Raw genomic sequence first — 22,799 nt, 5'->3', positions numbered from 1 at the left:
GTGTGTAAATTGATATGAAATCAAACAAACAATAATAGTATCATATGTTGTTTTGTTTTGATATTAAACTATACAGTAACGGCTTTGTGTATCAGCAACATAAAGATGTTTTGAGCGTTTTTCCAAGCAGCTCCTTCATCTCAAGCTGATTGTGAATTTATTAATCTCATAATAAGTCATTTCTCATGAGCAGAAGTGAAAGTGTTCCAGTTCAGAGCGTTGAACCAATCAAAGAGTGAAACTGTGAGTTTGAGGTGTAAATCTCATTTGCATTGGCAGGTTTAGTGATTGTGATCCTCTCAGAATAGAGCAGCTCCGTCTCCAGTGACCATGTTCAAACCCCAAGAGCTTCATTTGACATTTCCTGCTAAATGTAGCTGTTCTCAACTATTACAATCAATCAAAAGCAGCTGAAACTTTAGCGCAGGACTTTGAATGACCGACACACACTGATCAATGATGCAGTCCAACACAAATGTAAGGCGTTCAGAAGCTTTATTGAATGAACAGCAATGGCAGCACATTGACAGACGGCTTCAGTATTGAGCTGTAGATCACGTGACTGCTGTGAATCCTGCCGGACGCTCAGATACGGCTCGTCTTCACTGGAGAAACATCAGCAGGAGCTCTTGAGGAACGAGGCCTCGTGATGAGCTCCGTCATGTGTTACTCTGCAGACGAAGCCATTTGTGGCTTCCCAGCTTGCTTTGCTGAGGCTCAGGACGCTGCTGCGGCTGTAGCGTCCGTCCCGCTCGCTCTCTGCGCTGGTCTGAACCCCCTCGGTGACCTCTGACCCGTCCAGCACCCAGCTCACCGTCGCCCCCTGTGGAGAGTAAGAGCTGAGCAGGCAGAGCAGAGCGGCTGAGTCTCCAGAGATCTGCAGAGAAGAGGGAGGCAGCAGAGACACGGAGGGCTTCACGGAGAGCCCGGCTGCACACACACACACACACACACACACACACAACATTAACGTCTGTGTTAGAGGTCAGAGATGGTAATGCAGTAAAAATCATAACTTCATCTGTACAGAAATTCCACATCACTGCTTTCATTCATAAACCACAGACAAACTATCCCAAATTCATTTAAAAAAAATATTCTCCATTAAAATAAAATATTCACCGCTACTAAATATATCAAGTACAATATATATGTACAAATAAATAAATCAGTTATCTGAAGCAGACGTGATATACTGTACAATTAATGTGAATTTGTTCTTTTCTGAATTGAGTAAAATGTTTAAACCAATTTTAATATTATTTGGGGAACACTTTACAATAAGGTTTCATGAGTTAACATTAGAGAACTACTTTAGTCAACATGAACTAAGAATGAACAAAACTTCTCCAGCATTTATTCATCTGAGTTCATGTTCATTTCAACATTTACTAATACATTATTAAAATCAGAAGTTGTGTTTGTTAACATTAGTTAATGCGCTGTGAACTAACATGAACAAACAATGAACAGCTGGATTTTTATTAACGAACATTAACAAAGATTAATAAATACTGGAACAAATGTGCTGCTCATGTTTAGTTCATGTTGGTTAATACATTAACTAATGTTAACAAATGAGTTTATAAAGCGTTTCCATTATTTGTGTTCTGAGAATAATCATCATTCAGGACACTTCCTCATAAACATAATATATAATCATTCATTATAAGTGAACTTAATAGTTCGATAAATGATTCAGTTTAACATCAGCTGAATTTATTTTTGATGATGACAGATGAAATTAAATTCATCTTGTATATTTTATCCAGTTTGTGTCATGCTAAAATATATTAAGAAATAATTGCAAATATCATAAAATATTGTGTTTAAGTGAAATACGATGAAATGTTAGCATTCATTAAGTGTGAGTTAGTAATGTAAAACATTAAAAAGCCTGCTAATATGAAATATGCCTTGAAACAGAATATCAGCAAATATTACATTCATAATATAGTCGAAAATATTTAGTTGGTGCAAACTATTAATACAATAAAATTAAATATGATACACATGATAATACAGCTTTTCAATCCTTTTTTAAAAATGAATTAAGATTATTGTAGACAAATGTTCTTAAATATCCTTGTAACAAGTTCGATATAGTGAGGAAGGAAGAGGACACGGGGGTCGGCAGGACTGTTGATGCTCTTTATTTTCTCAATAACTCAAATCACAACGTGCACGCTTCAGCGTGTGTTTGTCTCTGTATATGCTCAGTTTCGCTTCCGGGTCACGCACTTCCGGGTTCCGGATATCTCAGGGGGTCGCATCAACAGTCCGACTCTCTCTCTCCCTGGTCTCCGGTTCCGCTGGTGTTTTATCCCGTCTCCGCGCTCATTACTAGAACAAGAGACAGGTGTTATTAATCTGCGTCCAACCCACTCACTTACCGCTCGTCCCGCGGCCCTCTCTCCCGCTGCAGACCTCGCTGAACCACGCCCCCCTTGCCACATACCCCCACCGCCCGACTCAGGCCGGGGAGCCGTCCGGCCTGCAGCCCCCCCCCCCCCCCCCCCCCCCCCCCCCATTTCTGGAGAGGAAATCGGCCACAGCCATCTGAGCACCCGGCCTGTGGACCACCTTGAACTTAAACAGCTGGAGAGCCAGATACCAACGGGTGATCCGCGCGTTGGTATCCTTCATGCGGTGGAGCCATTGGAGAGGAGCGTGGTCCGAACAGAGAGTGAACTCCCGCCCCAGGAGGTAATAGCGGAGGGTGAGAACGGCCCATCTGATGGCCAAACACTCCTTTTCTATGGTGCTGTACTTAGCTTCCCTCTTGGAGAGCTTACGGCTAATGTACAGCACCGGCCGCTCTCCCCCCTCCACCTCCTGGGCCAGGACTGCGCCCAGCCCCCTGTCCGACGCGTCAGTCTGCAACAAGAAAGGGAGAGAAAAGTCAGGGGAGTGTAACAGCGGCCCGCCACATAGAGCAGCCTTTACTTGGGTAAAAGCCTGTTGACACGGCTCCGTCCACTGGACCGTATCTGGTAGCCCCTTTCTAGTAAGATCAGTCAAAGGGCTGGTGAGGTCCGAATAATTTGGTATAAACCGTCTATAATATCCCGCCAGCCCCAAGAACTGTCTTACCTTCTTTTTGGTCTTGGGCCTTGGACAGGTTGCAATTGCGGCAGTCTTATCAATTTGGGGACGCACCTGTCCATGACCCAAGTGGAAGCCCAGATACCTTACTTCCACCCGCCCAATCGCACACTTCTTCGGATTGGCCGTGAGCCCCGCTCTCCTCAGCGACCTCAGGACCGCCCTCACATGCTGCATATGCCGCTGCCAATCGTGACTATAAATCACTATGTCATCTAGGTACGCAGCAGCATATGCAGCATGGGGACGCAAAATCCTATCCATGAGCCGCTGGAAGGTTGCGGGCGCCCCGAACAAGCCGAAAGGAAGCGTGACAAATTGGTGTAATCCAAACGGCGTGGTGAAAGCTGTTTTTTCTTTGGACAATGGAGACAAGGGGATCTGCCAATAGCCCTTTGTTAAGTCCAGTGTCGAATAAAATCGAGCCGTGCCTAACCGATCAAGCAGTTCGTCAACCCGTGGCATTGGATACGCGTCGAACTTCGACACTGCGTTCACCTTGCGGTAGTCCACACAGAACCTGACCGAGCCGTCTGTTTTGGGGACCAAAACTATCGGGCTCGCCCAGTCACTGTTGGACTCCTCGATTACTCCCATGTCGAGCATTGCGCCTAATTCGTCCTGAACTACTTTTTTCTTGTGCTCAGGCAAGCGATACGGCCGGCTGCGAACTACCACGCCCGGCTCGGTCTCGATATGGTGCTGAATCAAGTCGGTACGTCCCGGTAGGGGCGAGAACACGTCAGCGAACTCCGCCTGTAATTTCGATAAATCAGCGAGTTGTAACGGTGAGAGGTGATCTCCCCCAGGGGCCAACGCGACTGATTGCGCTTTAATGCTCGCCTCTGGCCCGAGATCATCCTCTCCCCCGATCACCGTTGCCAACAACACCGATTCCACCTCATTCCATTTTTTAAGCAGATTGAGGTGGTATATTTGACGTGCCCCGTTCCTATCGGATCGTATCACTTCATAATCGAGCTCTCCTATCTGCCGTGCGACCTCAAACGGCCCCTGCCACTTTGACATTAATTTTGAGCTCGACGTTGGGAGTAGAACGAGCACTTTCTCTCCCGGTGTGAATTTGCGTAGTTTAGTACCCCTGTTATATGACCGGCTCTGGCGGTCCTGGGCTTGCAACAAATTCTCCCTAGATAGCCGCCCCAATGTGTGGAGTTTTGTTCGCAAGTCCATGACGTACTGAATTTCGTTTTTAGCCAACGAAGGCCCCTCCTCCCAAGTTTCTCGTAGGACGTCCAGCACCCCCCGTGGCTGTCGCCCGTAGAGAAGCTCGAAGGGGGAAAACCCCGTGGAGGCTTGCGGGACCTCGCGCACAGCAAATAAGAGGGGTTCTAACCACCGATCCCAATTTTTGGCGTCTTCCTGTACGAATTTACGGATCATGGATTTAAGAGTGCGATTAAATCGTTCGACCAAGCCGTCTGTTTGTGGGTGATAGACGCTGGTTCGAATGGATTTAATGCCCAATAATCCGTACAATTCGCTTAACGTGCGTGACATAAACGCCGTGCCTTGATCAGTGAGGATTTCTTTCGGAATCCCCACCCGGGAGATCAAACGAAACAGTGCGTCCGCCACACTCTTCGCCGAGATGTTGCGGAGAGCCACTGCTTCCGGATATCGTGTTGCGTAGTCCACGATAACTAGCGCAAAACGATGTCCGCGTGCGGATCGCTCTAATGGCCCGATGAGGTCCATCGCAATTCTCTCGAAGGGGACCTGCATTAATGGTAGGGGGCGCAATGGCGCTTTTGGGGCGGCCAGTGGGTTCACCAACTGACATTCAGGACAAGACGCGCACCACCTGCGCACATTGTCATGAATGCCTGGCCAAAAAAATCGGGTCATTAAACGATTCAGCGTGGCCGCCTGTCCCAGGTGGCCCGCCATCGGGTTAGAGTGAGCCGCCTGGAAAAGCATTTCCCGGCGGCTCTTTGGTACTAACAACTGGGTTGTATCCACTTTTGTCTGAGCGTCTTGGGTCACTCGATACAACCTATCCTTAACTATGGCAAAATAAGGATACGTGACGGGCAATGCGGGTTGGAGGGACTGACCGTCGATAGTGCGGACCTGTTGGAACGCATGTTTTAGAGTCTCATCTTGGGACTGCTCCAGAGGGAAGTCATCGCGGTCCGAGAGAATCAGTCTCTCAACCCCGCTCGGTTCCCCTGAAGCTGTTCCCAAGGGCCCCGTATCAGTCTCGCCAACCTGCACTCGCACCGCCCAGTTCCTAGCCTTGTTTCCCCAAGCGGCATCCGCGCATAATGACCCCAATAACGCCGAAAAGGCGGGCCAATTCGTCCCCAGAATTAGCGGATGCCGGAGGTGGGGACTAACCGCCACCTCAACATTATGCTTTTTCCCCCTAAACTGTATCGTGACTGGGACAACCGGATATTCCACCACATCCCCGTGCACACACCGCACCTTAACCATGCGGCTTGTATCCAATGCCCCAGGCTGCATCAGGCTTTGATGGATCGAGGTTTGGTTACATCCTGAATCCACCAAGGCCTGATATGTACCCCCCTTGATACTTACAGGAATTTGGTACTCTCCTGCTTGATCGGGGGTGGTCCGCTGGACGTCCGGGATCCGGATCATTGTTCCGATGTCCATCATCGGACATCGGTCCACAAAATGATCCGGATCGCCGCACCGCCAGCAGGCCAGCCCAGGCCTACCCGGCGGCGGGGAGTGGGTTGGAGGATGAGCGCGGAAAGGGGGCGGAACCAGAGCCATTGTCACCACCAGCCCCCAGCGGCCCCGCCCCCCTGGGCGGGACCCGCGAACTCCCAGACGGTCCAAGGCCCATCCCACCCCGGCCTCTGGGGGGGACGCGAGGAGGGCCTGGAGGGCGGGACCTGGGGAGAGGGACAGGTCGAGAGAGAGAGAGAGAGGGGGGAGAGAGAGAGGGAGAAGTTAGTGGGGGTTCGCCGACCCCCGGGCACGCCACCAGGTGGTCCTCCGCCAGGTGGATGGCCGTCTCCAGCGACGTGGGCCGGTGGCACTGGACCCACTCGGCGGTCTTCCGGGGGAGCCGAGTGATGAACTGCTCCAGCACCACCAGATCGACAACATGGTCCACGTCGCTGCCGCCGGCCAGCAGCCATCTGCGGCACTCGTCCCGGAGCTGTTGGGCCAATGCGAAGGGTCGACCGGACTCACCCCACTCCAGGGAGCGGAAACGCTGGCGGTGTTGTTCTGGGGTCCGGCCGACCCGCTGAAGTATGGCCCGCTTCAGGTCGTCGTAGTCCAGGAGGTTCGCGACCGGTAGATGTTGCGCGGCCGCCTGGGCTTCGCCGGATAGAAGGGGGATGAGGCGCACCGGCCACTGTGCCCGGGGCCACCCGCAGGCCTCCGCGGCTTTTTGGAACAGATCCACGAAGGCCTCGGGGTCGTCTTCCGGCCCCATCTTCTGTAGGGGCACGTGCACCGGTGCGCTGGCCCGCCCCGCGGCCTCGGCGCGAACCTCCCGGTCCATCCAGCTCCGGAACCGCTCGCGGTCCTCTTGCTGGCCTTGGACGATGGCCTCGAAGCGGCGCTCCTGTTCGGTCCGAAGGTCCAGCAATGCCTTATGGTGTTCCTGGTGGAGGACCGCGAGGGAGTTGATGATCTCCGCAAATGGCGAGGCGGAGGGCGTTGTCATGGCGGCGGCTCTGTCCTGCTTCCTTCCCGGGTTTTGGCACCAGTGTAACAAGTTCGATATAGTGAGGAAGGAAGAGGACACGGGGGTCGGCAGGACTGTTGATGCTCTTTATTTTCTCAATAACTCAAATCACAACGTGCACGCTTCAGCGTGTGTTTGTCTCTGTATATGCTCAGTTTCGCTTCCGGGTCACGCACTTCCGGGTTCCGGATATCTCAGGGGGTCGCATCAACAGTCCGACTCTCTCTCTCCCTGGTCTCCGGTTCCGCTGGTGTTTTATCCCGTCTCCGCGCTCATTACTAGAACAAGAGACAGGTGTTATTAATCTGCGTCCAACCCACTCACTTACCGCTCGTCCCGCGGCCCTCTCTCCCGCTGCAGACCTCGCTGAACCATGCCCCCCTTGCCACAATCCTTAAACTTTTCTTTCTTTAAAAACACATCATTCATTTTTTGATTATAATTTGAGAAAGTCTTACCGATCGTCAGTTTAGTTCCTCCACCGAAAGTCCACCACAGTGCTTCATTCTAGTGAAAGCGTCGTACAAAAACCTCCGTCACACTCAAATGAACACACACTCCAGCAGAGAAAGAGACGAGACACACACACACACACACACACACACACACACATTTGAATGCTTTTATTTGGATCTGATAGACATTGCACAAGATAACAAGATCCAAATACTCTGGAAAGAGTCAATGACAAGGTGACAGGTCTACAGTTCACAGCTCACACACTTCTACAAGGCCTTTCATTTATAATGCTTTACACGTTAAGGATAAACAAAACATCTCCGTCTCCATATCTGCATGCTCCCTATGGTGGCTGAAACGGAGCAAAATCTAGCAAGCCTTTTTGCCTCCTTTTTTTGCAGTCCCCCCAACTGCATCCCTCTAACCACATTCTTATGGACATGGCCTAAACTCCCAAACACCAGAGTTATTAATATACATCTATAGCCCAATCTTTGAATGAGATCTACCAGTGGTTGATATTTCAATAGTTTTGAATAGTAACAAGTGTCCAAATACAAATCAAAACAGCAACCCACTTCAAAAATGCATACACACTTCATGACCTCTTTTACAATTACGATGTCAGGAGTATTGGGAATGTTTTTAAAATAGTCACTGTCAGATGTATTCTGATGAAACCAGTTCACCTGTACGGTGCTATGCTTGTAAATCTTACTCTCATGTCCATAGTTTCTCTTTTGCAAGTCCTGTGCGACCAGATCAACCAGACGGTCGTGTCTGGCCACATAAAGTCCTTTATAATTGTGGCATCCGTTTAGAATATGAGCAACAGTTTCGTTCTCCTGCTGAGTCGGGTGTAATATACAGTGAGGCTCATGCTTTGATGGATACCATGTTGCCAGATTATACTTAGTTGGGAGGCATTGTAATCTTGCTTTAATCATGAATATTAAGATGTCCTCTGAGATTGAGGGGTTTGTCAGGACAGAATGAGACACTGAATGGTCAGCAGATTGAAGTAATGCAAGTTTTCCTTGTAATCTGAGGCCGGTCCAGTGCTGTCCACTTTGGGTCTGTCTAAGATTAAGAATTAAGGCTCTTATGTGTTTAATCTGAAGCTGGTGAGATGTATTGTCTTTATTTATCACACACACACACACACACACACACACACACACACACACACACACACACACACACACGATTACTGGACTGAAGTGACTTTCACATAAACCGCCACATCATCTCTAAATGTCTCTTGATGTATGAAAACTATTAAATCTCAATAAATATAATCAGAAAGACTCTGAGCTGATCTTAACACATCTAAGGAGTTTCTAAATTAACATGCAGTTAAGTTTTGATGACCTTTGACCTCTGGAATGACCTTTGCCCTCTCATGGAGTTCACAGTGAAATACTTTCTTTTAGTGATGCAACATTTGATTCATCAGAAACCTGTAGTCAGAACCAGAGCCTCACGCAGAGTAAAAGAGAAATGATTTCTAAACACACACACCCACACACACACACACACACACACTCACACAGGATCATCCGTTTCCTCTGCATGTGGTCATCTTCATGTGTGTTTTCCTCCAGAGGGTTTTTGCTCAGAGTCACTTTGCATCGGCACGTGCTTCAGCGCTCCGAGTGTTTATAGCGTTCAGGCTCACACACTTTATAACACACTGCTGTTGACCGCGGTACAAAACCAGCAAACACCATGAATCTCTTGAGCAGCTTCATCTGGATTCTGACGGCTTTTATTCCAGGTAACAGAAGTCACAGCTGGTCATCTTTGAGTCTTTAATGTTCATTTGATTTGCTGAAACACATTCATGTTGTTGTCAACAGCGTCCAGAGGAATCACTGTGACTCAGCCTGAAGCTGTGACGGTTTCTGAAGGACAAAACGCCGCCATAGACTGTAAAACTGATACTGGGATAGATGGCTGGGGTTTAGCTTGGTATCAGCAGAAACACGGAGAAGCTCCTAAACTCATCATTACTGGAGTAAATGATCGCTATGGTAACAGTTTCAGTCGATTCAGTGGGAATGGAGCACGAGGTGGGAAAGATTTCACTCTGACCATCAGTGGAGTCCAGACTGAAGATGCTGGACATTATTACTGTCAGAGTTACCACAGTGGTTATGTGTTCACACAGTGATAAAGAGTCGTACAAAAACCTCCGTCAGTCAGAGTCACAGTGACTGAATTGAAACTGCAGATGCACGCACACACACACACACACACACACACACACACACACACACACAACAGTGAAGAAACGACTCGCGATCTTCTTGAACATGATCTTCATCAGTTTTTGATCTTTTAGAAGTCTTGTCTCCTGTTATCCATTATATCCTTATGTAGAAATTCAGTCACTTTTGATCTTCACTTCAGTGGATATTTTTCCATCCTTCACCACATTTTTATTTTTCTTAATTTTGTATTTAATTTTTAATTCTTCTTTCTAAACTGAATCACCAGCATCATAAACATGCTTGATCAGTTTAATAAGTATATTGTTCATCCCTCATAACGCAGATATTAACATTATCTATATGCATATTCTTCAACTTAAGACTTAATATAATAATTCATATTAAAAAATAAAAATAAATTAATTAAAGGCCAGATTACCCAACAGGAGCTGCCCACCATCAATGACAGCATATACATCACCATATTTTGGGGATTAACAAATTTGATGTTTCAATTCAACTACAGTACAAAATATTCTCAAAATCTTCCAGCAGATATTCAGATTAAATGGAAAAATATAAAAAACCAATACGGAAAATTCCTTCATATTCATACAGTACATTGTGCCTTATTTTTACACTTTTTTTACAGTGTACTGAAGCTGGTCTTGAATATGTAAGATTGAATGTTATGAAAAAGATTTGTGTGTGTGTGTGTGTGTGTGTGTGTGCGCGTGCGCGTGCGCGTGTGTGTTAATGAGGGACTGTCTTCAGGTAAATGATCTGGAGTGTGTTTGCATATTGATCAGATGCTTCAGTGTGTGAGAGTGTTTATAGTGCTGTGAGTTTAACACTTCATCACTGACACACACAACAATCTTCATCAACATGACCTTCATCATCATCTTCATCTGGACTCTCACAGCGTTTGCTCAAGGTTTGTGGAGCACAAGTTTGATATCAATTCATTTCTTCAAGTATATTGTCAAAGTTTTGAGTGTATTTTCTTCTTGTTGTGTTTCAGAGTGTAGAGGACAGATCAGCGTCACTCAGAGTCCCTCAATGACAGCTCAACCAGAACAAACGGTCAAAATCAGCTGTAAAACCAGCAGTGATGTGTACAGATATAGTGATGGGGATGAAGGTTTATTCTGGTACTCACAGAAACCTGGAGAAGCTCCTAAACTCCTGATTCGTTATGTAAAGACCCTCCAGTCAGGAACTCCATCTAGATTTAGTGGCAGTGGATCTAACAGTGATTTCACTCTGACCATCAGTGGAGTCCAGACTGAAGATGCTGGACATTATTACTGTCAGAGTCGCCACAGTGGTTATGTGTTCACACAGTGATAAAGAGTCGTACAAAAACCTCCGTCAGTCAGAGTCAGTGACTGAACTGAAACTGCAGCTGCTCAAAGGAGGATGTGAAATATCATCGTCACACAAGCATCTGAAATAAAACCATCTAAATTAAGCATATTCATTCTTAATATTCAATTCATACTCTCTTTAAGGAGAATACAAATGTGCTGGAAAATATGCTCTGATTGATGACTAAACAGATTTAAGATTTTGTGCTCTTGTAGACCAGTGACAGGATTGAGATGTGTCAGCAGCCGGTGGAAAAGAATCGGGATAGGACTCGGGCAGAAATCATGTTCATGGATGCGATTATTAACGTTACTGTATGAAGCAGGGCAGGACAGAGTGTTGAGGAGCTGAGCACGGCCGCTGGAGCAATTGTTAATAAGATGAACGTGACACACGCCTCACAAGCAGCGGGACTTTTATTATGCCACAGTCGCCATTACTCCTTTTCCGGTCATGAGTACGAGGTAACGCAGCTCTGTTGATCATATTAGACACATTTGAGTGTGTTGAAAATTATGTTATGGCGTTACTTTACACTGCAGTGAGAGTAAAGCGTTTCTGCAGAATAAAACCGAAACAGAGGGTAACGCAGGAACAGTGTCATGTTATGCGTTCCAAGATGGTGGACGTTTCGATGTGTGTGGACTCTGGACCATAGACCATAAAAAAAATAGGTCTGGACTCTGGAGTAGTTGAATGTGGGCGTGGCGGGACTTATTTTTGCCATCAAAGCGAAGCGGCCCTTCTTAAATTCAGCATGTCTGGCTTTCATATTCATCCGCTTCCAGTTATTTTTTCTCAAACCAACTTGCTGCTTGATATTGCAAACTAGGATCTTACCATATTATTTTAATGTATAGTCTTAACTTATAAACACACTGGTTTGTATCTCAGATAGTTTTCCCGTTCACTTCTCTCTGTTATTCTTCTGGTTATTTCTCTATAGCGGATAATGAATCAAAGTCTCACACATTCACAGAGAACAGGTTAGGCCTACTTCTGCAGTGAATATTTTATTTATTTATGCATTCATTTATTTATTCATTCCTTTATTCTGTGATTTGATTTTTGTGCAGTTATTTATGCATAATTCTATAAATTATTTTAAATTTTATTTATGGATTTAATCATGCATGTACTTTGTGTTTTATTTAACTTACTGACACTAAGTTTAATTGATGAGCAAGATGAGAATTTTAATTTACACTTTAACTGAATTTTTGAAGTATTAACTAAAGTTAACTGAAGTAACTGTAAAACTACTGAAACTGAACAAACCTTGTTTCTCTATTAGTCAAACTCCACCGTCTCATTTCAGTCAAACAGAGAAACTGGCGAGTTTAACTCATATTTCATCATCAGTTATTGTGTTTCTTTTAGAATAGAGCAGACGGTCTTTGTCCTGTAGTATTTCCTATAATACCAGAAACACTGAAGATACTTGTGGCAAGGGGGGCGTGGTTCAGCGAGGTCTGCAGCGGGAGAGAGAGCCGGGGGACAAGCGGTACGTGAGTGGGTTGGAAGCAGATTAATAACACCTGTCTCTTGTTCTAGTAATGAGCGCGGAGAGGGGATAAAACAGCAGTGGAACCGGAGATCGAGGAGAGAGAGAACCCGGACGGTTGATGCGAAACCCCCCTTTCAGAGACTGAGTAACCGGAAGCCGGAAGTGCCGACCCGGAAGTGATCGAGAGATCGTGTTTATGAGATTTCACACATTACTGTGTGTGTTGACAAGTTATTGAGAAAATAAAGAGACAGCATCAACCGTCCAGCCGACCCCGTGTCCTCTTCCTTCCTCCTTATATCGAACTTTACTACAGTGGTGCCGAAACCCGGGAGGAAGTAGGACCGCGCCGCCGCCATGACTACACCAACGCCCTCCGCCACGCCGTTTGCGGACATTATCACCTCTCTCGCGGCCCTCCACCAGGAACAACATCAGTCCATGCTGGAGCTGCGGGCGGACCAGGAGCGCCGATTCGAGGCCATCGTCCGCGGCCAGCAAGAGGACCGCGAGAGGTTCCGGAGCTGGATAGACCGGGAGGTTCGCACCGAAGCCGCCGGGCTCGCCAGCGCACCGGTCCACGTGCCCCTACACAAGATGGGGCCACAAGACGATCCCGAGGCCTTCATTGATCTGTTTCAAAAAGCAGCGGAGGCCTGCGGGTGGCCCCGGGCACAGTGGCCGGTGCGCCTTATTCCACTGCTCACCGGAGAAGCCCAGGCGGCCGCCCAACAACTGCCGGTGGCGAACCTCCTGGATTACGATGATCTGAAGAGGGCCATCATCCAGCGGGTCGGTCGGACCCCCGAACAGCACCGTCAGCGGTTCCGCTCGCTGGAGTGGGGGGAGACCGGCCGGCCCTTCGCGATGGCCCACCAGCTCCGGGACGCCTGCCGCAAATGGCTATTGGCCGGTGGAAGCGACGTGGACCACATCGTCGATCTGGTGGTACTGGAGCAGTTCATCACTCGGCTACCTAAGAAGACCGCCGAGTGGGTCCAGTGCCACCGGCCCACGTCGCTGACGACGGCCATCAACCTGGCGGAGGACCATCTGGTGGCGTGCCCGGGGGTCGGCGAACCCCGACTAACCTCTCCCTCTCTCTCTCCCCCCTCTGTCTCTCCTTCTCACCCTGTCCCTCTCCCTAGGTCCCGCCCTCCAGGGCCCCCTCGCATTCCCCCCAGAGGTCGGGGTGGAATGGGCCCAGGGCAGTACGGGAGTTCGAGGGCCCCGCCCAGGGGGACGGGGCTGCTGGGGTCGGGCGGGGATAACGGTTCCGGTTCCACCCCCCCTCCACGCTCATATTCCAACCCACTCCCCGCCGCAGGGGCGGCGGGCTGGCCTGCTGGCGGTGCGGCGACCCGGACCATTTTGTGGACCGATGTCCAATGATGGACATCGGGACAATGATCCGGGTCCCGGACGTTCAGCGGACCACCCCTGATCAAGCAGGAGAGTACCAAGTTCCTGTGAGTATCAAGGGGGGTACATATCAGGCCTTGGTGGATTCGGGCTGTAACCAAACCTCGATCCATCAAAGCCTGATGCAGCCTGGGGCATTGGATACAAGCCGCATGGTTAAGGTGCGGTGTGTGCACGGGGATGTGGTGGAATATCCGGTTGTCCCAGTCACGATACAGTTTAGGGGAGAAAATCATAGTGTTGAGGTGGCGGTTAGTCCCCACCTCCGGCATCCGCTAATTCTGGGGACGAATTGGCCCGCCTTTCCGGCGTTATTGGGGTCGATATGCGCGGATGCCGCTTGGGGGAACAAGGCTAGGAACGGGGCGGTGCGAGTGCAGGTTGGCGAGACTGATACGGGACCTTCGGGAACTGCTTCAGAGGAACCGAGCGGGGTCGAGAGACTGATTCTCTCGGACCGCGATGACTTCCCTCTGGAGCAGTCTCAAGACGATACCCTAAAACATGCTTTCCAACAGGTCCGCACGATCGACGGTCAGTCCCTTCAACCCGCCTTGCCCGTCACGTATCCTTATTTTGCCATAATTAAGGATAGGTTGTATCGAGTGACCCAAGACGCTCAGACAAAAGTGGATACAACCCAGTTGTTAGTACCAAAGAGCCGCCGGGAAATGCTTTTCCAGGCGGCTCACTCTAACCCAATGGCGGGCCACCTGGGACAGGCGGCCACGCTGAATCGTTTAATGACCAGATTTTTTTGGCCAGGCATTCACGACAATGTGCGCAGGTGGTGCGCGTCTTGTCCTGAATGTCAGTTGGTGAATCCCCTGGCCTCCCCAAAAGCGCCATTGCGCCCCCTTCCATTAATGCAGGTCCCCTTCGAGAGAATTGCGATGGACCTCATCGGGCCATTAGAGCGATCCGCACGCGGACATCGTTTTGCGCTAGTTATCGTGGACTACGCAACACGATATCCGGAAGCAGTGGCTCTCCGCAACATCTCGGCGAAGAGTGTTGCGGACGCACTGTTTCGTTTAATCTCCCGAGTGGGGATTCCGAAGGAAATCCTCACTGATCAAGGCACGGCGTTTATGTCACGCACGTTAAGCGAATTATACGGGTTATTGGGCATCAAATCGATTCGGACAAGCGTCTATCACCCACAAACAGACGGCTTGGTCGAACGATTTAATCGCACTCTTAAATCCATGATCCGTAAATTCGTACAGGAAGACGCCAAAAATTGGGATCGGTGGTTAGAACCCCTCTTATTCGCTGTGCGGGAGGTCCCGCAAGCCTCCACGGGGTTTTCCCCCTTCGAGCTTCTCTACGGACGACAGCCCCGGGGGGTGCTGGACGTCCTATGAGAAACTTGGGAGGAGGGGCCTTCTTTGGCCAAAAACGAAATTCAATATGTGCTGGACTTGCGAACAAAACTCCACACCTTGGGGCGGCTATCTAGGGAGAATTTGTTGCAAGCCCAGGACCGCCAAAGCCGGTCGTATAACAGGGGTACGAGACTACGCAAATTCACACCGGGAGAGAAAGTGCTCGTATTACTCCCTACATCGAGCTCTAAATTAATGTCGAAGTGGCAGGGGCCGTTTGAGGTCGCACGACAGGTTGGAGACCTCGATTATGAAGTGATACGGTCCGATAGGAACGGGGCACGGCAAATATATCACCTCAATCTCCTGAAGAAATGGAATGAGGTCGAATCAGTGTTGTTGGCGACGGTGATCGGGGGAGAGGATGATCTCGGGCCAGAGGCGAGCATCAAAGCACAATCGGTCGCACTGGCCCCTGGGGGAGATCACCTCTCACCGTCCCAACTCACTGATCTCTCAAAATTACAGGCGGAATTCGCCGACGTGTTCTCGCCCCTACCGGGACGTACCGACTTAATTCAGCACCATATCGAGACCGAGCCGGGCGTGGTAGTTCGCAGCCGGCCGTATCGTTTACCTGAACACAAAAAAAAAGTAGTTCAGGAAGAATTAGGGGCAATGCTCGATATGGGAGTAATAGAGGAGTCCAACAGTGACTGGGCGAGCCCGATCGTTTTGGTCCCTAAAACCGACGGCTCGGTCAGGTTCTGTGTGGACTACCGCAAGGTGAACGCAGTGTCGAAATTCGACGCGTATCCAATGCCGCGGGTTGACGAGTTGCTTGATCGGCTGGGCACGGCTCGATTTTATTCGACATTGGACTTAACGAAGGGCTATTGGCAGATCCCCTTGTCTCCATTGTCCAAAGAAAAAACAGCCTTCACCACGCCGTTCGGATTGCACCAATTCGTGCCTTGCCATCAGGTGGGCCGTTCTCACCCTCCGCTATTACCTTCTGGGGCGGGAGTTCACCCTCTGTTCGGACCACGCTCCTCTCCAGTGGCTCCACCGCATGAAGGATACCAACGCGCGGATCACCCGTTGGTATCTAGCTCTTCAGCCTTTTAAGTTCCAGGTGGTCCACAGGCCGGGTGCTCAGATGGCTGTGGCCGACTTCCTCTCCAGAAATGGGGGGGGGGGGGGGGGGGCTGCAGGCCGGACGGCTCCCCGGCCTGAGTCGGGCGGTGGGGGTATGTGGCAAGGGGGGCGTGGTTCAGCGAGGTCTGCAGCGGGAGAGAGAGCCGCGGGACAAGCGGTACGTGAGTGGGTTGGAAGCAGATTAATAACACCTGTCTCTTGTTCTAGTAATGAGCGCGGAGAGGGGATAAAACAGCAGTGGAACCGGAGATCGAGGAGAGAGAGAACCCGGACGGTTGATGCGAAACCCCCCTTTCAGAGACTGAGTAACCGGAAGCGCCGACCCGGAAGTGATCGAGAGATCGTGTTTATGAGATTTCACACATTACTGTGTGTGTTGACAAGTTATTGAGAAAATAAAGAGACAGCATCAACCGTCCAGCCGACCCCGTGTCCTCTTCCTTCCTCCTTATATCGAACTTTACTACAATACTATAAAACACAGCGAGAGAAGAGTGATACGTGTCTGTTATCCATGTTTATATTCAATAATCTAGCATTATAAATGTGTGATCATCATCTGACCGCATGTTCTTGTTTCATCGTGATGCAGGTGTTTTCATGCTCCATTGACTGAAGTTTAATTATGAAATAAAAGTGTCTCTGAAATTAATCACTAAAATGAAAATGACACAGAAGGACTCAAAGACATAAAGTTACCTTATATTGTTTAGGCCTATATGACTGAATTATAATATAATCATGACTGAATGATAAAGCACAGTCTTGTATGAAACAGAGCAGATGAAAAGATGAATAACAGTCCAAAAGAAACATTCAAGCTGTTTCCACCTTCAATTAAAAAAGCCTAAAAAAGTCACAATTATTTGTAAACATACAGTTTGCTGCTAATACTCATATCTCAGAGAAACACACTAATAGTATTTGATGAGAGATTTCATTTGTTAATATTTCTGCTGTGCTGTGAGTGACTGTGACACATTAGAGAGGAAACGGCTTTGAATGTGTGTCCCACCCCTGTGATCGGAGCTCAATATCAGAGCGTCTGTCAGTCCGACTGTCAATCCAACATCACTGTCCTTCAGTTTCACTCATTCCCAGTAAAGATGACGACACACTCTGATCATCTGCTCTCTGCTGCTGCTCCTCAACGGTCAGACTCACTTTCACTGCATTTACTGCTTTGGACTTGATCATTAATGTCTTCTGCTGATTTTCTTCTTGTTGTGTTTCAGAGTGTAGAGGACAGATCAGCGTCACTCAGAGTCCCTCAAATGACAGCTCAACCAGAACAAACTGTCAAAATCAGCTGTAAAACCAGCAGAGATGTGCATTACAATCCTGATTGGAGATATTATTCTTTAGCCTGGTACTCCCAGAAACCTGGAGAAGCTCCTAAACTCCTCATTTATCGAGTAGGCAACCGTCAGTCAGGAACTCCATCTAGATTCAGTGGCAGTGGATCTAACAGTGATTTCACTCTGACCATCAGTGGAGTCCAGACTGAAGATGCTGGACATTATTACTGTCAGAGTTGCCACTACATCAACAGTAACTGGGTGTTCACACAGTGATAAAGAGTCGTACAAAAACCTCCGTCAGTCAGAGTCACAGTGACTGAACTGAAGCTGCAGCTGCTCACACACACACACACACACACTAAAAAAACTGACCTGAAATCAGCTCTATTAGACTTTGATCTGTCCTGGGACAGACGGGTTTGACTCAAATATGCTAAGAATCAGAGAAAGTAGAGTGTAAATCAAATCAATAAACAACAATTGCATATTCTGTATTGTTTTTGTACATTAAACTACACTGTAAAGTCATTGTGTAGTATTACCAGAAACAAAGATATTTTTCAAGCAGTGAAAAGTAGAAAAGTATTGACTTATTGAGAAACACTAGTGAGCGTGTTGTTTTGTTGGTTCAAAGAATTCTGGTTCTTTGAATTATTTGAAGGACATTCTGCTGCTTTTTTCAACTGTTGATCCTGGTCATTACCACTTGACCTCTCAAATCCATTTATCCATTGCTTTAGCTTTTATAAATGCATCACTTTATACACGTTTGAGAACCACTCGTTCTGTTTTATTTGCTCGGCAGTCAATAATGGGATTACAGAATCATGAAGTTTGACCGTCTCCAAGGTTGTATCAAAGTTTTAAGTTCAAAACGTACAGCTGAAACGTTCTCATTTTTCAGAATACGGTCTTTAATCACGTTTACGGTCATTTTTTTGTTCTATCTGAAGTTGCTCAAGTTTATTAAAACAAAGCCTTTGCTGTGAGTTGAACTTTTCTTTTACAGTTGTCCTGCTCAGGTTCAACATCAGCACCAGCTTCAATCTCACTCATGACTGAAGCACACACACCTCAGCGCGTCAACCATGCAATTAAAACACTTCCCAAAACAAAGAACACCATCCAAAATACCGCATATCAGCAGCACCAGTTTTATGTAAACGTGACAGGACTGACCAAAAACATGGGGACAGTTGTAAAATAGTATTTATTTTTAGAATTTATGTAGAATTTAATGTTTTTAATTAATTAATGTGATTGATAAAAACTTTTTATTGATGGAGGTTTTTTTCCTAACAAAAGTTTTTTGCATAACAAAACTATGAAAGCTGCAGCTTCAATTCGGCTGAGGACAAATACAAGGACAGGATTTGTAATTTTAAAAAGTGTTTTTAATAAAGAAAAAAACATCTGAAAACCTAATGAATGACATATTCCTTTACAGAACAATTCACAGAAAATCAACCATTAGTCAGTTTTAGACATTTTTGGATAAAATACTTTTAATTCCCTGTAAACAATTCAAGGACAGATAATGTACGTTTCTGGTAGAATGTCCCAGACACGTCTCGCCAATATTTTGTTCTTTCTTTCACCAAAGCCCAGCGGTCTAAACAACGATTCACCAAACACAACAGCTGTGCTGCACCAACTGCAAACAAACAGCAAATAGCCTTACCACGTTTCAAATCACCGGTAAACACAAGTGAAGACATAACCCAATGTCCTACCGGTTCACCAACAGCAAACGTATCCAAAGACGTCGGTCCCGATGATTTGAAAGTCCAACTGTGCAATAATCCAGCGTCGGCAGGGCGATACTTGGTCAGCGCTGCGCTTCCTTTAGTTTAAAGCTTGAGGGCCTCTTCCTTGAATCCAAAGTTGACTTATACATAACATAGCGTTCACGAACAAACATGCTGTTGACTAAATTGTAGCGGCACAATAAACACAATCCAAAACCGCTAGGAGCTGAGTGCAGGAGCTGAGTGCTTTTATCTTGTTTTATTTCTACAGGTTGCTCGGTCAACACAGATGTGCTCCTGCATTCACCCGGGGATTCTTCCATTCTCACACAACACAACAGGTGTCTTAATTAATGACACTCCTCTTGGTCACATGACTTTCACCTTACATGGCGTCTACAATTAATGTTAGGCTAATGCTTTTCTTGAATCTAAAACCCTCAGATATTACTTATTTGGTCACACTCATACTCCTTGTGGTCAAATGTGACCATGTACCTTGACTATTTTTCAATTAGGCCTATTGTTCTATATTTTAGTTAAATAATAATAATTTAATATTTTGAGGAGATCTTTTGATACTAAATACTATTTGTGCAATAATTATGGTCCATTAATGGCCACTTGAAATATTTTTCTTCTAATATTTGTACTGTTTTTAAATTGTTTTTGAAATCATTAGATCACAATTTTTTTTTAAATCATTTTATAATTTCATTAGTATTCCAATGCAAAGAGGCGATTCTGAGGTAACCTTGAACCAAAAATAATCATTTTTTATTTGCGATGCCATGATTTACCCACTATAGGTGCCTGAATGGCTCTTCATGTGTCTACTAATCTGGTTGTTCAAAAGATTATTGCAGGTCATAACTGCTTACTTGTTTGTAGGTTTTGAATTTGAATAAATATTTAGACATGATCAATTGTGTACATGATCACTGCATGCATTAATTGTGAACTATGAAAAATGTTTTTAATTTACCTCCAAAAAAAATGGTTGCTGAAAATACAGTTGTGTGAGAATCATCATCAAACTTAATCCTGAGCTTAAACAATTATCCAACAATCTTTATTTAAAATACGTTTCAAGCCTTCAAAATATGTTCTGGCTTAATATGGTTTCCCTCTGTTAACTTTTTTTTCTTCTTAAAAACAGCTGCAACTAGAAAATGTTCCACAAGCCGCCACTGGTGCTAACACTCAACAAAATATTTTTTCCTTATATGTAGGCTACAGTTCATACTGAATCGAAATCAATATAAGTGCCAATAATTTGAGTTCGCAGATGCTGACGCTCACGGTGCAGAGCTGACGCTACAGTTAGTTGAAGATCCTAACGTCTCGTAGCGGTTGATCGACGGCCCTACTATAAAGTAACAATGTACAATACAGTGGCGTTTAAGTCCATGTCAGCCTATCATTTTGTTCCTTGGGCTGTCGCGGCAAAAGTCGCTTGTGCGAAAAAATCTCGAGTTCAGATTCAGTCAATCACTTTAATGGAGGACTGGCATATTATCAAACGTACGGCTGCGTTCTTCATCACCATCTGGCGTCATAACTACATCAAGCATTCATCGCATGGATATGGTTATGCTTTTTCGATGACGATTGGGTGTAGTATTTTTCTCTCATTTCTTTGCAAGCGTGTTTAGAGCTGTCGCACGCGTCTGGGACGCAGCACCTGCTCGTGCAAAGCGATCAGTCATTGTTTGTGGCTTGTTTGTGTCGTAACCACACAATGCCTTGAAAATATTATGCACGGGCTATCACTGACAATAGTTTTGAACAGAACCGACGGTATAGCATATTTGCCTCTATCATTCTCCCCATGAATGCAAGGCAATCATGGGGTTTAAAGTAACATGCACCCTTTAATCGGGGCGTCTCTTGAACGAAGCTGAATCACGGATCCGCTCAGTATTATGAGATTGCTGAAGTAAATTAACATGTTAACGTGCTCTGAGTAGTTCTTAAAAGTACAGCACCAGCATCAGTGTGTTGGCTCATTAAATAATGCTATTTTGCAAGCAGCGAGTTCCCCATACAACATAATTTAAACTGATAAAATATCGAGCTTAAAGTTTGGGCCTGTCATCCAGGAGAGTTCATTCATACATGTTTTGATCAAATTTATGTGGATCCCAGTGTTGAAAACGTCTCTTCATCATTTACATGGCTTCCTTTCTAGGAAGAAGTGTTGCGAATGTGCTCATTGAAGATGCTTCATATTGCCTTAAACATGCGCATCTATTAATTATGTATTATAAATTAGTTAATCAAATCAAACACGCATATTTGTAATTGCGTGCTTTGTCTTTTGTTACTTCTGGTAATTTAACTCTGGCTCCGTTTTATTCACCTATATCTGGAAATGTCTGTATTTTTTAGTAGTAGTAGAGTATTTTAGTATTATCAATACTATTATTATTATTTATTTTTTTAGAAACTTTATAGTGTTGCGTATCACTCTGCCCTTCTGTGCTTGGAGGTAGTGCTTCAATTTAAACTCTACGCAATTCTCGCTCACTCACAGCACCAAGGTTGGCCAGGTTTGCATTCAAGGTCCAGGTATCGTTCGTTCATTTGTTTTTGCTTTCACAAATGAAAACGAAAAAACGAGAAAACAACTCCTTTTTTCGTTTTTTCGTTTTTTTAGAAAAACGAAAAAACGACATTATGACTTGATTTTTGATTTTCCCGTTCTTGCACAGAAATCGGATTGGCAGGAAATGGATTCGTGTTTTTCAAAATAAGAGTTTTACCAAAACTGTATTTGTTTGCCTGTAAAATTAATAGTCTATATGCATGCTATTTGTCACCCAATTATTTGGCTTCTTTGACTGAAAAAATCTATTGAAATAGCCTAAATGTAAAACATGTTCACTGAGCATTGAGTGTTGTCATCATAAAAATGTAAATAATACATGTAGCCTATTATTTGTTTTAGATGTTTTTATTAACTTAAATTTCAATGAATAATATATTTTTTTTGTTATATTAATATAATATAATATTAAGTTAATGCTTCAGTTTATGTTTGCACTACAAACATCATGATGGAGTGGCACAATTTACACAAAAATAATTAATATGCTTTCAGGTTCCTAGAACAATTAAGGCTATGCAACATACTTTTAGTCAAAGTTTGGTGGCAGGCTAATATTTACATCGTCGTTATAATACAATATAATGCATGATGTGCTCACTCGGTTGAGAGAAGATCCAAACTCTAATAATAAAGCCAAGAGAAAACTGTATTTTTAAAATCATCGTCATAGCTATCTGTCCTCTAATAGCCAGACACCATGTATGGCTATTATGACCAAATAAAGGGAAGTCGGTATCAATAAAATAATTTTTTCGATTGACACAGGCTGTTTTGACATGGCATGTGGATTTACACAACAAATTATAATTGCATAAATTATGTTAAGAGATGAATGTTTAAAATGTAATTTAGAAATGAGACTACTTTTTTAACTATAAAACT

General features: G+C 45.7%; 1 protein-coding gene and 1 long non-coding RNA gene across 3 annotated transcripts; both read right to left on the bottom strand.

The window, feature by feature from the left end:
- Window positions 1-478: 478 nt before the first annotated feature.
- On the bottom strand, window positions 479-19,507 carry LOC137064101 (uncharacterized). The gene is made up of 3 exons (XR_010901494.1): window positions 19,292-19,507; window positions 7,258-7,356; window positions 479-930 (listed from the first exon to the last, which is right to left on the bottom strand). It is a non-coding gene; the product is annotated as an uncharacterized lncRNA (long non-coding RNA).
- Window positions 2,102-7,168, bottom strand: LOC137063571 (zinc finger and SCAN domain-containing protein 29-like). Of its 2 annotated transcripts, XM_067434809.1 has the most exons (3): window positions 5,744-7,168; window positions 5,671-5,713; window positions 2,102-2,343 (listed from the first exon to the last, which is right to left on the bottom strand). In XM_067434809.1, the coding sequence occupies exon 1, from the start codon at window positions 6,776-6,778 to the stop codon at window positions 5,810-5,812; it is 969 nt and encodes a 322-aa protein (XP_067290910.1). In that variant the 5' UTR covers window positions 6,779-7,168; the 3' UTR covers window positions 2,102-2,343; window positions 5,671-5,713; window positions 5,744-5,809. The 2 variants fall into 2 exon arrangements, with proteins under 2 accessions (XP_067290910.1, XP_067290909.1); XM_067434808.1 differs by having other exon boundaries at window positions 5,671-7,168.
- Window positions 19,508-22,799: the final 3,292 nt, after the last annotated feature.

The sequence above is a fragment of the Pseudorasbora parva genome, chromosome 24 (assembly GCF_024679245.1).
Source record: "Pseudorasbora parva isolate DD20220531a chromosome 24, ASM2467924v1, whole genome shotgun sequence".
In the NCBI taxonomy this organism is placed as follows: Eukaryota; Metazoa; Chordata; class Actinopteri; order Cypriniformes; family Gobionidae; genus Pseudorasbora; species Pseudorasbora parva.
This window is presented reverse-complemented; position numbering and strand designations above follow the sequence as displayed.

Bases quoted from the DNA above. Each gene is read 5' to 3' on its own strand.
- LOC137063571 (XM_067434808.1), bottom strand. From the start codon at position 6,778: ATGACAACGCCCTCCGCCTCGCCATTTGCGGAGATCATCAACTCCCTC.